Here is a 16691-nt window from a genome sequence, read left to right on the forward strand (position 1 = left end):
CAGCTCACTTAAATTGTATGCACTTAAGGTAATATTACAATTAAATAACAAAATAAAATAAATTAAGAAGTTAAAAGAGAGGATGACAATTAAAATTTCTGAAGTATAGGTTCACATTGTGATTGAATTTCTAATGTGTCTTTGAGGTTCCAGGCTGTTCCTCAAAAATATTTATCTCATGGAACTTTATATAGGATACGACAGATGATGTAAGGGACATTATTTTTAAAGATTATTATATATTTGTACCTCATTTAGAGAATACTATGGTGAATTTCATAAGGTTTATTTTAGTAACCTTTGATGAATAAGTAATTTAAATGGAATTTATTGATGGAAATACCATGAAAAGATAGTCAAGTGTATACGTCTTAGAGTTACCAACATTTAGCCAGAGAAAGAATTTTTAAAAAATACGTTGAGTGGTGGGTAGATTGTATAACTCAGTTGTCTTTATGGAGCCCATCTCTGAGCTGAACTGTTATAAAAGGAGCTGGATGGTTGACAGACACCTGGATCATTGATTATCTGTGTTGCTAAGAAAATTTGTTATCATTATTGCAAAAACTGAAAGTTCTCCTCTGATATGAAATACAAAGAGGTTTGGAATTTGTTTTTATAGTAATAATTATTAATCTTAAACTCTGTTATATGCCAGGACAGGAATGCAGTAAATACCGCATGAAGTATATTCACTCTCCAGTGAAATTACTGTGTCACTAGAGAAATCACCTGTTGAATTTAGAGCCCCTCACCTTTGAGGGGTTATGGTTTACTGCCATTCAAAAGCAGGTAGTGTTTTAGAGAAGTCTCAGGTCATTGCTTTTTCCATGTCTATTCTACATTAAGTGTCTATCTATTACTCCAAATCAGAAACAGAGACCATATAATTTTTATGCATTCTAGATCTTTTAAGAAACTTGGGTACATCTGAAAAATTACAAGGTGTGATTTTCAGGTTGATAGCTGCAATCAGTGTGATGTCCAGGTTTAATCTATAGAAAGCAAGAAACTGAAGATCTGTAAATTCTAAAGTTCTTTATAGGTGCGTGCTGGGCAGTCACTTCTGAGGCATGCAAGATAGCAAAGTCTTCAAAGATATGCAGCCTTTTTCTCTGTTTTTTAAAATATATCTTTATTGATTTCAGAGAGAGGAAAGGAGAGGGAGAGAGAGAGATAGAAACATCAATGATGAGAGAGTCATTGATCGAGCCCGCAACCTGGGCATGTGCCCTGACCGGGAATCGAACCCCAATCGCCTGGATCCTAGGCCGACGCTCAACCGCTGAGCCACGCCCGGCCGGGCAGCCTTTTTCTCTTTAACCCACCAATTCAGGTGCATGGTGGCAGAGCGTTATCCTTCCCTTCGTTATGAAACTCAACTCTTCATTATTAGTAGTGATTATTTTCCAGACCGTTGGAGAGAAGAACATGAGGGAGGAAAGATAAAAACCGAAATTACTGTTTTTGTAAGTTTTGGAGTGATTGAATCTCTTTTATTCCCCCCTCCCCCCGCAATGAAATCTTAATAGGATATGAGCATATAAACTAGAGATAGGGCTGGGAAATCCATGGAACACAGTTTAGAATTTTTATTGTTAATAATGTATAATAATTATTTGGCCATAGGTTCACATTTTCTCACTTTTTAAAACTATACCAAGAATGGCCATTAGGTAGTGTATCTTACAGTGCATCTTCCTCTTTGTCCCTGACCCTCTTGTCCTGGAGCTACTATCCAAGAAGAGCCATTGGCCTGTGGGGACAGGATACGTTGTGTCCACAGCTGTCTTGCAGGTCTGCTGTGACTCATTATTGCCGAGGACGGTGGGGGCAGCAGCAGAGGGGCCACGTGCATAGGAGAAGGATGGTGAACCATGTTTAGGCCCTTTCTCTTTTCATCTTGCGGACATGTGTCAGGAAATGTGGGAATGGAATGGAGGAGATTAGGGAGTAAAACTAATTTAAACCTGTTAAAGTTATTTTATTATTAAAATGAAGAAATAATATTAGTTCATTGTTGATATATATCAGGTTTTACTGTATTATATATAAAAGTATTTTAATTATGTTGTTAAACCTATTAATGGTAAGCTAATGATAAAAGAAGTATTTGGTTTTTTAAGAAAGTTTTTTATTTTTTACATACAGAACTCTTGGACATGCTCTTCCTATTAAAATAAGTTTATAATGAACTAATTAATTAGGAAGTGTTATTGGTTTGTACTTAGTCCATCTCTTCCCTTGAAATTTAGATAACTGGATTAAACTTCCCTAAAACTTGACAGTTTGCCCTGGCCAGCGTGGGTCAGTTGGTTGGGCATCATCCTGTGCACCCAAAGGTTGCCGGTTCGATTCCCGGGCAGGGCACATGCCCAAGCTGTGGGCTGATCAAGGTCTCACTTTCACATCAATGTTTCTCTCTCACTCCCTCCCCCTCTCTCACTAAAAAGTAAAAAATAAAGGAAAATAAAAATTGATAGTCATAATTTTTAAATATATATTTGGTTAATAAATTGAACATACTGCTTAAATTAATGAAATCAATATATAATTTAAGTTACCACTATGGAAATTATCTTCAGCTTCCTTTAATTTTATGCAAAATGCTAACATTGATCTTTAGCCTAATTCTTTCATGGTAGAGAAGCTAACTAACAAAGGAGTACCCAGAATGTATATTTAATGGTTAAAGAATCCATAGACTTGCTTTCTAGATTTGGCTTAGTACCAGCTAGCTTTGTGAGTTTCCATTACTTGCTTTTGCCCTAGCCATAGTTTGTTCATTTTAGTAGTAAGAAGTCCAAAGTTTGTTTTAATTTTTTATTCTATAGAATATAATAAAACTAAACTACTGTCAGAACAATTGATCAGAATGTTTCCTGGCGGGACTTGCCTTGCCTTAGTGTTTTACTTCTGTTCAGCCTTTAGGAAGAGCCAGCAGAATAAACTTGTTTCATTCTTTTTATAGAAATTATGATCAACATACAACACAACCCAAGAAATATGCCAAATCCAAGTATGACTTTGTGGCAAGGAACCACAGTGAACTGTCAGTTCTAAAGGATGATATTTTAGAGGTAGTAGAATTTTACCTTTATATACTCTAATAAAGGGGGTTTATTATCTTCCTCTTTTGGTATGTAACTAAACCTTTCTCAAAGAAATGTTGAGGTCCAGAACTTATTTTTCTGTATTCTTTTACTTGACCAAGGGTGGAGCTTATTACAGATACCTGAATCTATGTAGGAGGGAAAGGTACTTGACCTGTTTGCTGTTGGTCCATTTGTTTGTTTTGGGGGGATGGGGGTTGGGTTTCTTGGCTGGCTTTGCCCTCTTTCTCCTCCTGGGCGCTATTCATTTTGGATCAAGGCTGGTTATCAGTTCACATGTAGATGTACTATAGTATTTTAATAAGAGAGAACATTGTCCTTCCTGTCCTAGTACCTGGCACAAGTATGACCAGCACCAACTGAACTAATGGTTATGGGAATAATCTTTCATGACTCCCAAGTCTCTTCTTAGTTTACAACTGAGTATTCACCTTTTTAAATTGTAATGTGGGATAATCATAGCAGTTTTTGTATAAACCAAACAAAAAACCAAACAAGGTTTTCATACTTTTCCTTTCTAGTCCAAGGATGGAGACAACGTGTAGACCTTTCCAACCGTGTCATCTTAGTTATGTATAAGTACTGCAGATAGGATGCAAATACACATTTTTGAGAGGTAATATAGGCCTCGGATAGATTCCTGATAGTGGTCCCATACCTGTTCTATATTATAACTGTAATAGTGTAATTCCTAGGAATCATTCATCCCACAACATGGTTATGTTAAGTCAACTTATTAGAAGTTAAAAAAGTTTCTTGATGTTGGGGTAAAAATTGAACTTCCTTTGTAGATTGGTATTGGTACAGAAATGACGTCTTTATTTTCTTGCCTAATGACAGATCCTTGATGATAGGAAGCAGTGGTGGAAAGTTCGAAATGCAAGTGGAGAATCTGGATTTGTGCCAAATAACATTTTGGATATTGTGAGACCTACAGAATCTGGATTAGGGCGTGCTGATCCGCCATACACACATACCATACAGGTAATTATCATTTTTGAGCAAAATTTAACTATAACAAATTTTAAAATTCATTCACCGGATTTAAATACTTTTTGTGTGTTAATCACTTTGAGACTTAATTGGTTGTAAAATATGTACAATTTTATTTTAGGCTATTTTGGGGGCAGTGGTGAGAGACATAAAGAGAATTATACATATGTTTTATGGTTTAAATCTTGAGGGTATTGCTCAAAACTTTCACCAGTAAATGACTATTTCTCTGAATGCTATTTTTTTTTTCATTCTATAATGTTTCTGATGTTTGAAGAAGCAGTATTTCCACCTCTTCACTCTTACCCATAACCCTTCTGTTCAGTGGCTTGTTCTTGTTAGATGATGCTACTGAGACAGTGGCTGGACAATCCAGCAGTTCATCTTCACCAGCCTTGTTAGATGATGCTACTGAGACAGTGGCTGGACAATCCAGCAGTTCATCTTCACCAGTTCATTCTCTTAAATGTTCTGCCACTGACCAACCTTCAACTTGCACTTGTCTCAACCTCCACCTGAATATTTATTCACTTTTCCTCCTTGATTTTAAGATTAAAATGTCCTTATGATATAGGTTGCATGGGTCAGGCTTTCTCTTCTTGATCATTGAAAAATTCTCGAGTCCTATGTCACATTTGCAGAATACAAGTGTTCCTGGTTATCCATTCACCCTAACATCTGAATTCACTTGCTACTCAAGTATCTGGGTGTTTGGCCTGACAGGATCTCTAGAGTCAGATCTGTCAAACAGGCAGAATGGATAGACTGTTCCATGTGTAGCCTCTGAGCCTATGGTGGCTTCTCTCTCATGTCCCCAGGAAGAATTCTTTTAATTTTCAGAATCTTGAGCAAAAGATCATATCTCTCCACATGATAATGTCATAAATTTGAGTAGAAGCTATATAGACTATGCCATGAAATAGTTAATTTTCATGCCTAGGCTTAGTGAAATACAAAAAAGGCCAAACCTAGAATTGTGCTCATGTGCTGCCATGACCTTCATTTAAGAACTTCTAGCTCGCCTGGCCAGGCGTGGCTCAGTGGTTGAGCGTCGACCTAGGATCCAGGCGATCGGGGTTCGATTCCCGGTCAGGGCACATGCCTGGGTTGTGGGCTCAATCAATGACTCTCTCATCATTGATGTTTCTATCTCTCTCTGTCCCTCTCCTTTCCTCTCTCTGAAATCAATAAAGATATATTTAAAAAAAAAAAAAAAAAAGAACTTCTAGCTCCTCATGGCAGTGGAGTCTAGTGAGGTCCTGCACTTATCCAGACTGACACTTGGCCTTATTAGAGTCCAAGAATCAAACAAACGTTTAAAAGAGAATTAGTGTTCAATTTATATTTGATGACTGAAAGACATGGCAGTGGGAATTCTGTTTGCTGTGTTTGTGTCTTGGCTGGCCTGATGCACGTATATATTACGTCCTTATTTTATATTCATTATTTGTCATTAGCTGTTGATGCCAAAGAAGGAGTTCGAGTTATTCAAGGTATGGTCTACTCCATCCTGGGTGGATTTTGACGTGAATTTTCTAACTTGGTTTTAACACCTTTTTCTTTCCTAAGTTCTTACTTCTCCAATTTTGAAGTGTGGTTACCTGACATGATTGAGATTTCTGTCTGGGTTATAAATGCTCGTTCTTCATGTTCTTTCCTTAAAGAGGTTTTGACTGAATTCCTTAATCAGTGTTAAAGAGTGAATGCTTGAAATGCACGCCAGAGACAGTGATAGAGCCTACCCCCTTTGAACTCTATGGACTATTTTTAATTTTTAACTAATGATGGACTAGTAAAGACACTATTCACAAGGATATCCCTAGTTGCTATATGTGAACAGAAGCCACAAGTTTATATTTTAGGTGTTAAAAAGAATTATCCAAGTTTATTTTTATTTGTGCGCGTAGTTGCTAGGAATGGGCAAACTTCGACATAATAACGAAAACTTGCAAATAATGTGAATTGTAAGTATTCCTCTGATCCTGATATTTCCTAAGGAGTTTAACCTCTCTTACCTTTTCCTGTTTACTGTTTAGATTCTCTTTTTCTTCAGTTTTGATTCCTGGCTTGAGCCATAGTTGACTTTTCTGTTTAAAAGGTTGATTCTGTCTAAAACTGAACCAAAACTATAAATACATATTTTAGGTAGAGAGAGTACTTTATGAGAACATAAAATCTGTCCCTCCTTTTTTGAACAGAGCCTCATCTTATATTTTTGTCAACTTTGGCACAACCAAGAAGTTTTTTAAGTGCTCACAAGTTTGAGGAGTTTGTTTTGCTACTTTAGATAAATAGAAACTGTGGGGATTGCCTGTTTGGGCTGCTGCCTTTTAAATTTTTTAACACTATCTGACTGTCTTCTGAAAATTTCTGGATGCAACTCTGAATGTGGTGGTGGGGGTGGGGGGGGGGGTGGGTGTGTGTGTGTGTGTGTGTGTGTGTGTGTGTGTGTGTGTGTTGGTTGAGGGCCCGGTATTAAAAACAATCTATTTTTTTAATCACCTCCTGAAAATTTTGGGACTGAACCCAACAAAACCTACCAGAATTTTGTAAAATTTTAATAAACCAGCTTGTCAATTGTCCTCTGCTATCTGACATAAATACTACTGTGAAAGTATTTCTATTCTGAAAGCCTATGTCACGCACGCACGCACACACACACACACACTGATTAGATAGAGTAAGATGGAAAAGAAAAGAGCGTCCTTGGAAATGTACGTCAGTCATTTTACATCTCTACAACAGCGTTACCAGATACCTTTATCTAAACTACCTGGCAAAAAATCCTGCAGCTCACTTCAGATTGACAATAGAGATTTATGTAGATTCCAGTGATCCTAACACCTAACCTTAGAGAACTCCACTGGCTTACAAACAAATCAAAAGCAATTCTGTGTCATATTCATCTTCTCACTCATTTATGCCACAAATACTTATTGAAGGCTGGCATCTTGCACTTGATGGAAAGGAAGACAGCCCAGCACTGAGCAGCTCCCGCACAGAAGCCTGCTGCCCTCCCTCTGTGATTGTGCGTGAGGAGCAGTGGCCCTTGCTCTCCTCAGAAATGGCCCACACACTTTCCCTTGTCTCTCCCTTCCAAGGATATCAGCATTTTGAAGAAATTGAAAGGGACTTCTTACAAAAGACATTTTGTATTCCTTGCTGTGCTGCAGGGATACTCCAGGGTAGACGATGCCAGTGAGCAGTGCTTGTGCTGTGTGCCTGGCATGGTGTAAGCACTTCACAAATGCCAATTCATTTTCCCCACCACAGCCTTAAGAAGTAGGCACATGTAACATCTGAGGAAACTAAGGCACAGAGAAGTAACTTGCCCACAGCTCCCCAGCTGTGTGAAGCCAGGTTTGGGACCCAGGACTGCAGGGTGCTCCGACAGCCCAGGCTGTGATGTACTCAGCCAGTTTGGGAAAATAGTTTTAGAAAAGATTGACATCTCATTTTGGGTAGACACATAGTTTTTGCTGTGTGAGTGCTTAAAGGGATATTTTCTAAGAATAGCTTTACCATTCGCTGTACTGTGATAAAAGCTGACCTGATCAGTTACCATCCTTGGAATTGGATTTTTGCCTTATGCATCTATTTTTTGGATTTTAAATCTTTAATTTTTTTATAATTTAGGAAAATAATCCAAGTTGTAGAATTCACTGAGAGTGTCGACATTTTGTGAATGGTGGGAATAAAGGAATTAGATGTAAACTATTTCCATGGAGCATCTACAAGTCACCCAGTGTTTGGGGAATGCGCAGTTGTGACTCTTCCTTTCCCTTGGTTGCCTTCCTGTAAAGAAGAGTACAATTTATATAAACAATGGCAGCTTCCCGGGGGAGAGACTCAGTGCAGCCCTTGCCTATTGCTCACACTTTGGGTTAGAGACTGTCTCCTCATGGCAGGGATGCTAGTACCCAGCACCAGTCGTGAATAGGTGTTGAACTGCCACCTGATGTCCCTGAGAACCAGCCTAGTTAAAATCCTCACCTTTGGAGTGATTTTTAACAACTCTGCAAAGATAGCCGTTCCCACCTAATGTGTTTTCCCCATGGCTTCAGCGAAGTTTTGAAAATAAAAGGGAGGGAAGTAATAAAGAATTTATGAAAGATATGGAACATAGAAAAAGATTGAATGAAACCACAGGGAGAAGAAAGTCAGTGCTTATGAGAGATTACCCAGAAGTGAAGATAAATGACGTATCTTTTGATTTTCACTGTGTTGTAGAGCATTGCGGGGCTTTGTAGTAGTAGTTTCGCTGTGCAGCAGATGGACATCCAGTGGGCTTTGTCCCACCTGAAATCTACCTGCGACATAAAGTTTGCCATATTTCTTTTGACTTGATTCCCAGATCTCTAGCTCTGTGACTGTTCATCTGCTAGAATTACCCTTTTGCTCATATAGGTCCTCATGCTGTATGCCAAGAGCAGAAACCAACCTCCCCCTCTATTATTTCTGATATACTCAAGGGCTTCATTAAAGAGTTCTTACATTTACTATTAATTATTAAGTCTATGTGCTTATTATTATTATGGATATTCTGACTCTGTCAAGATACAAATAATTACAAATGTCTAGCCATTACTTTCCTATGAATTCAATAGTAATGGTCCTGTCTTCTCTGTTTCTGAGCGAGAGAGATCATGGTCCTGCGGGAAAAGCCCCACAGGACTTTGGTAGACAAGGATTCTAGTCCCGGTTCTGCCACTAACTAGCTGTGTGACTTTAGAGAAAGCGTTTTATTTTTCTGTGCTCCATTTGCTTAGTTGTGAAATGGAAGGGGGCAGGTCTCACTATCTCCACAATCTGGTTTGGATATAAAAGTTTGTTATTTTCTATATACATGTATAAATAGCCCTAAATTAAAAGTGGAAATATTTTCTCCTGATACCTACTAAACCACTAGCTCTACTAATTTCATGTTATGATTCTCTGAATGCTCTTTTTCAAACTCAGTCCAGACATTCAGATACTGCTGGTCAGAGAGCAACCATTTTAGTGAAATGGTTGCTTCATATTCATTCCAGCACACTAACTGGTAATACTCAGTTTTTTAAAAATGTTTTAAATTCAGCTCAGAGCACTCTAGTCATCTACTAATTAGAGGTATGGTTTATAGACAAGGCTGGTTACTTCTTATTTTGCCTTACATGTAGACATTTTCACAAATCCTCTCTATATTATATGTGTGTATATAAATTATTGCCCAACATACACATGCGCAGAATTATAAAATTTCCTGTTTAGACTGCTTACAAGTTCAAAACCAAAGCTCACTAAAACATAGATATATACTTCCTTTTGTAAAATCCGCTTTACAGAAGAATTAGTCTTAAATTCTTTATAAACTGCGAGAATAAGACAAACCTATACCTTAATATTTTAGAAACATAATACTTTAATACACAAATAGTTACTGAAATACTCTAGATTGTTTATACTGTCGTATGAGTCTGTATAATTAGTTTTCCCTGGCTAGATAAGAGTGGTGGAAATTAATTGTATATTTACAAGCTCCTTCGCTGATTGACTTGTGGGCAGGTAATTTTCTGTCACGAACTAATTTGCTAACATTTTCCAGTATTTGATGTGAAGTATGATTGATATTATTTTAGTCCTATCTCCCATGTTAACGTTTTCCTGTGATGTGATTTGCTCTCCTTTCCTAATAGCAATTACTCGGTGAGCTGTCTGAGGTAACCCACATTCGCTCCCTCATGGCACTTCTTGTTAATATAATTTTTTGGATTCCATCTTTGGACTTAACACCCTCCAAATGTTCCAGCTGTGCCTAGTTTTCACCGTAGAGTTCCAAAGAGACCAAATTTAGAAGAAAGCTGTGTAGGTTAAATTCTTAAGAACAGTTCAGTTTTAATGGCTTTGTTGGGCTTGCTTGCATAATTTCCCCCATGAAGCAGTGTCTTGCATGAATCAGGAGCTTATCTCCAAATAACTTGCTTTAATCCTGGAGAGTTCCTACTGAGCTTTAGTGCATGAAGAATAGTGACTCATTCTGACTTAATTATCAATAGGAACGTAAATTTTCCATGGAGTCTAGTAATTCTGACTTATTTCAGAGAAAGAGGAGAGACAGATTTTATATTAAACAGAACTTTAAATATGTGTGTGGGAGATAAAAGGCAAGAGTTGGGAAGCGACAGTTATGGTGTAAAAACAGGTCAACACCAAGGTGACCAGTCATCCCAGTTTGCTCATAACTGCAGGGTGTGTAGGGATATAGGCCTTTCGGTGCTAATACTGAGAAATTCCTGGGCAAACTGGGAGGAATTGGTCAAGATTTGTTTTTTAGCTTTGAAGTTTCAGTGTCCTTGGTTCAGGAGAAGAAAGCTGGGGGCAGTTCTCTCCTCCAAAACTTTCCATCAGTTGAGGGTAAGTCATCAGCTTTCTACCTCCAACCAAAACTAGCCAAGAAACCCAGAATGGAAGAGCAGTGCATTGGATGACAGGTAAAGGGGAGTGGAGAAGACAGTGAGGGCCCATAGCAAAGTGCGCCCGAGGGTCAGTACTGAGCCTCTTTCCTCCACACCAAGAATGTCAAGTCAGTTTCCAAAGAAAAGCTGACTTGCCTGCCATTTCAGGAGAGGGTATCATGATTTGAGGAAGACACGTTTGGCCCTTTTCATTTCAGGGGTTGGAAGCTTGAGGCAGGAAGAGAGAGTCCAGAAAAGGGGAAAATATGCAAGTAAATAAAATGTCTGGCATGATTTATGAAAAATTTCCATACAGTTTCTCTGTATGTTGATCAAATCTACACATATATATAATATTTAGGCCTGTGATTCTGGCAGGTTATACTGATGAAGTTGCATTATATAGCAATGAGAGGAAGAAATAAGGCACAAGATCTGGCGAGCCTGTCTCCAGGCTTGGTTGTGACAGTAACACACAGTGTATTCAGTTTTTCACAGTATTATTTGATGGATAGCAAAACTCTAGCTGTCCTTGTTTTTATGAAAGCAGAAAATATGAATCATATCATGGAATGCAGAACTAATAGCATTTTTTTGTTTGTCTAAGCTTTAAAAACAGCGATTTGAACTCTGACATTTTTGAAATCCTATTGTGAGAATTCACTAACCCTTCATGTAATTATGTGCAAAGGACACTCCTGTCAAGGGAACATTGCATATGTTTTAATCAGATGACTTTGGTGTGTGCTAAGTATTATTAAATTTTGGTGATGTTTGCTGTATTTGGATTGCTTTAAAGATTTTATTGGCCCAAATAAAGGAACGTTGTTTTGTGGGGAATAATCATCATATTAAAATAAACTCTTTTATTTAATATATTAGAAATGTTTCTAGGCCTTGATCTTCCATCTAACTCCGTGGCTTGCTCCATGAATCTCAACCCCCTGTTCCTTCCCTTCCTTTCTACCTCTCTCTCTCCTCCTTCCAGTATCTAGCAGCATTCTAAACACCTCTCAATTCTGCTTTAATCTTTGCTTTATACCCTTCCCACCTTCTCCACCCACTTACTGGTGAGTCGTAGCTTTTAAAGAGACAACAGCAAAGAGCCAGGATCCCGCCCACGCTGGTTTCCACAGGTGTTACTCATTTGCTGTGAAGGCGACTATGATGATGGTTGGTGTGTTGTTTTTTGAGTAATGATTTAATTAAAGGTGAGATTTGTGTGTGGTGTGTATTTTTATGGTTTTGATCTCTGTGGAAATTGGGGAGGCCTCTTTTAAAATCACCGTTACCTTATATTTGGGCCAATTTAGAAATTAAAAGTAAATAGTACTTTTCTAACCAAAGGGCCAGATTACCAAAAGGCCTGCTTTATGCATTTTATCTGCTAATCCTGAATTTAGAAAAACTAAAGCTGTGTGAGTGCGGTATCTAGACTTGACACAAATTATAAATCCATTGCTCTGTTTCTTTGACTCTGCCAAAAAAAAAAAAGTGCCTTTTGAGAATTTGGAACTTGTTTTAATGCAATTTTTTATTAGTTAAAATTATTTTGCTTAAAGTTTTAACTATTGTGTGTGGTTTAAGAGGAATACACATAAATACTGTCTTATAGCCTATAATGATTTACAAGTTACTGAAAGTTATTGTGTATCCTATCACATCCACCTTTTTAATCCAAATCCCCACATGGCCTTTTTTCTAGCATATGTTTTTGAGTTTCAGTCGTCATTGTTTAGTTAAATATATACCATTACCCTCATCGCTATTCATCCACAGCATTCTCATTTTAACAAGGAAATTATCTAATTGTAATAAATTAGCATTAAGATGATGGCATAAAGGGTTATTACTTGAATAAATTAACAGCATTTTAAAATTACTTGTTTACTTTAAAGCAAAGTCCTTTATATACTGAAATATTGCCCCTCTTCTTAACAAATTAGTTATAAACAAAATTAAACATTTTTTAATATAACATACATTTAAAATATGAAATAAGTAATGCTTTATGTTATTGATATTTAGACTTCCAGTGCAATTAGAAGTTTTTATTAATGGAACTTATAAATAATCAGAAATCTTTTGACCTACCCTGATGTGTGTGATTCCAAGTTCAAATTTAGTTTTCTTGACATTTGTTACTGTTATTAACACTACTATTTCCTCTTGGTATATTCTTTTGACTCCTTAATTTACATTTTGATTTTTAACAATTATGTAAAGGATTTAAAAGATGATTTTTAATGATTATTATATCATATAGGATTGGAGATGTGTGTGGATGCGTGTGTGTACACATACATCCATAGATTTGCTATGGAATGCAAGTAAGTTTACAAATAAATAGCCAAAAATGTCCTGTCAAATTATAATTTGTTTTCCTAGGCTAGGTTTATGTTTTTACAATTTCAAATTAATTGTTTGTCTTTTTATAGAAACAAAGGATGGAGTATGGTCCAAAACCCACTGATCCTCCCTCTGCTCCATCACCTCCTCCAACACCAGCTCCTGTTCCTGTCCCCCTTCCACCGACTACTCCAGCACCAGCATCTGTCCCTGTGTCAAAGGTCCCTGCAAATGTTACCCGTCAGAACAGCAGCTCCAGTGACAGTGGTGGCAGTTTTGTGCGAGATAGCCAGAGACACAAACAGCTTCCTGTGGACCGTAAGTTTCCCAGGGAGGCAGAAAATGCACACTTCATTTTGCAGATTAAAGGCACTGCTAAGTAAAATATTATTTATTGGTTTTACTGGTACTAAATATTATTAAATATAAATAATAGTCCTTTATACTTGCATGATAATTGATAGATTACAAAGATTTTCACCCCTTTTTTTATCTTCCAAGTAATTCTGAGAAACAGGAAGCTCTCTCTGTTCTCCAGTGGGTATATTTCTACATATATTCCAACAAATTTTGGTGGTTGAATGAAGATCTGGAGCCAGACATACTTGAGTGTGCATAGTGACACATCACTTCCTGGTTGTGTCACCTTCAACAATTTAATAACCCTCTATACTTCAGAATCTGAACCATGGGGGGAAATAATGGTTTCCACTTCATAGGGTAGTTGTGAAGATTCAGTGAGATAATGCTTATAATGCACTTAGATGAGTTGTTTTCAGTCGGGTGGTTTTACCCCCCTCCCCCAGGGACGTCTGGTTTTTTCTGGAGACGAGTTTTGGTCACAGTTGGGTAGATGCTACTGGCATCTAATAGGTAGAATCCAGGGAGGTTTAGCAATATCTTACAATGAACAGGACCCCCCAACCCCCGACAGAATTATCTGGCCCAAAATGTCAGCAGTGCTGAGGTTGGAAAGCCCTGATTGATTTTGACCAATATGACACATAAGCGTTAGTAAATATTTGCTGATGTCATCATAGGTATCATCATCATAGTTTCCCTGCTCCTTTTTCTCATATTTGCTATTCTCATACACACACACACACACACACACACACTAACTTAATATAATAATTCTGCCAATAGCAGTTTCATATTTGATCTCTGAATTCAGATTTCATGTGATTTAGATTTTAATTTTAGTCTTTCATAACTTTAAATTTGATTTTTCACATGAACAGTTTCTATGAAAAACAGATTTAAATAAACAAAAAGAAAAGACGCTATGGCCAACTTTGGATTATCCTTGTTAGTTCTGGGAACAGCAGTGTAGATAATTTGAAAACTGAGGTAACTAATTCTAAGATCATTTTTATTTTGCTTTACCTTATTGTATATAGCTAGTCCATTTAATCTTTAAATTATGTTTTATAAGTATTATAAAATTACTTTGCTTTATCTATACTTGATACTTAAAAGTTTTTGAAAACTATAGCTGCACTATGATAAAAGTATATAAAGGGTGTATGTGTGTAAAGGAAGTCTTCTCTCAGTAGGGCCTCTCCTAGGGCTCAGTTCTGGGTTCGTTTCTCCATACACATACTTTTACTGTAGAGGATCAATGTATTTCCCTTTCTTTTCATACCATCTCCACTGATGGAAAAGGAATGACTCCCAAGTTTGTCTTCATATAAAATCTCATCTGACATCCTGATACATGTATTGAACTATTAACTTTATAGCTAAGATTTAATACTTAAGATTCAAGTTCAAAACTGCATGATTGAATCTTTCCCATGTTATCCTACTGTTTTTCTCACCTCAGTAAATCCCAGCCACATCTAACTATTCATTTGTGGTCATTTTTGATAAATTAAGAAAGAAAGAGAACAACTAAAACTACTTCTATTTAATTGTTCTAGAAATTCTGGTTAAATGCATGAAGTCTAAGCCTATTTTATACATTACTCTCTCCCCTGAGGGGTGAGCCAATTTAAAAATCACCTTCTTATCTATATTGTGTGGGGTTTTTTCCTACTGTCCTCTTTATTTGATATGGATTTTTTAAAATTTATCTTTATTGTTGAAAGTATTACAGATGTCCCATTTTTTCACCCCTTGACCCCTCTACCCCACTCCCCCCCCCAGCCTTCCCCACACTACTGTCTGTGTCCATAGGTTATGCATAGATGCATATAAGTTGTTTCGTTAATCTCTTTCCACCCCACTTCCCTTCCCTCTGAACTGACCTTACCAAAAAAACTAATGGAAAAATGAAGCTTTGGAAAAACAATGAACTCTGCAGCAAAAACCACTGTTTCTGTGTGTATGAATGTGTGTAAATGTGTATAAGTATATGCTACTAAATTTTTGTGTGTGTATTTTTTTAAGATGTTTATATTTTTTCAAAGACACTAAAGACATAGTTTTGTGATGAGAAAGTTCTATAAATGTTTTTACTGATTTCCCTATGGAAACAAAATTTCCTGTTAGCAATTATTGCCCTTTCTTCATGTTTGCCACAAGTTTATAACATTTCCCCCTTTGGCTACGTCAGCACAGTAATCTTTGACACTGTCTCTCCAGGCCTAGGATCAGAGGTCATAGGCACCCAGTCTCCATTTGGACAGTCTGTGGGCTGGGACAGTGTGTTCTTTGTCCTAGTCTCAGAAACTAAGAATAACTTAATGGGAAAGAGGCATACTTAGAATACTTTAAAGATAGAAAACTCTCCTGGTAATTGTGACTCATCATTTTCAAGGCTGTTTTTCATGAGTAAAAGAGGGATTTTGGTATATAAAACAAGTATTTTGGGTTAGCTTGAGCACTTTTGGAGAACATTTTACTTTCTGTATGAATGTTGGGGCTTCTCAGCAGCCTTTTAGAACCAGATAGACACCTTTGTTTATTGATAGCCAGAGTTGTCTCAAAATATGCCAATTATGCTACCTGTATTCTCTGCTTACTGCCTAGTCTTGCGATAAAAAGAAAATGGAAGGAGGTGTCAAGTGAATGCTCACTCATAAAAAAGTTACCAAATAGCCATGACCAAGGAAAAAAAGCCAAGGTGGCTGTTTTTAAAATGTAACAAGTAGCAAGAAGCAGAGCTTTCAGATGGATCTGTCGCAGGATTCAAAAAGGTTTTCCTCTCCTTTTGAAGATATCGGTGCTTTAGTTGTTTTGCATTTCTTCCATTCCTTTGAAATGTTAGACCTTATTATTTGAGTTTAATCTTTTGTAATCAGAAGTGTCATTTTAGACAGAGGTGTAAAGTTAGTCCGGTTTGTCGTTGTGTACCAGAGCATCGCGGTGGAAACCAGAGGCCGGGGGCGTCGCGAGGCGTTTGTCCCCCCAAGGCAGGCGATCGCGCCGCGCACGGCGATGGTCGCGCAGTGGCTGAGGCAGTAGACACCGAAATAAATCTTTTGGTGTAGTGATGATTTTTCTTTTTCATTCCTTTGAGATGTGCTCAAATGCTGTATGGCAGCATGATGTAGTAATTTAAAAGTGAAACGCATGCAGTGTATTACTTACACGTGACCGTCAGTAATGGTCCCGTCACTCTCCTCACCCTCCCATACTCCCTCCCTCCCTCCCTCCCTCCCCCCTCTCTTCCTTTCTCCTATTTTCTTTTGATGACTTCTTCAAAAAGTTTCCTAAATCCTTGAAGCATTAAAAAAAATTAGACTGAACTAACACTGCATGAGTTTTTCACACTTGCACTTATTTCCAGGGGCCACCTAACGCTTTCTAAAACATTCCCTGGGGAAGGGGGGAAGGGGGGGATCATAGTATAATGGTC

The 16691-nt window shown here is 37.5% G+C and overlaps 1 protein-coding gene across 4 annotated transcripts in view; it reads left to right on the forward strand.

Moving 5' to 3' along the window:
- The window catches only part of EPS8 (EGFR pathway substrate 8, signaling adaptor), a 148756-nt gene that overhangs the window by 124666 nt on the left and 7399 nt on the right, over window positions 1-16691 (forward strand). For all 4 annotated transcript variants that reach the window (XM_087814775.1, XM_087814777.1, XM_087814776.1 and 1 more), the window contains 3 exons: window positions 2972-3080; window positions 3954-4097; window positions 12979-13207. In XM_087814775.1, the coding sequence (XP_087670901.1) occupies window positions 2972-3080; window positions 3954-4097; window positions 12979-13207 (482 nt within the window). The remainder of the gene's footprint in view (window positions 1-2971; window positions 3081-3953; window positions 4098-12978; window positions 13208-16691) is intronic.

The sequence above is a fragment of the Miniopterus natalensis genome, chromosome 2, assembly GCF_054644295.1.
Source record: "Miniopterus natalensis isolate mMinNat1 chromosome 2, mMinNat1.hap1, whole genome shotgun sequence".
Taxonomy (NCBI): Eukaryota; Metazoa; Chordata; class Mammalia; order Chiroptera; family Miniopteridae; genus Miniopterus; species Miniopterus natalensis.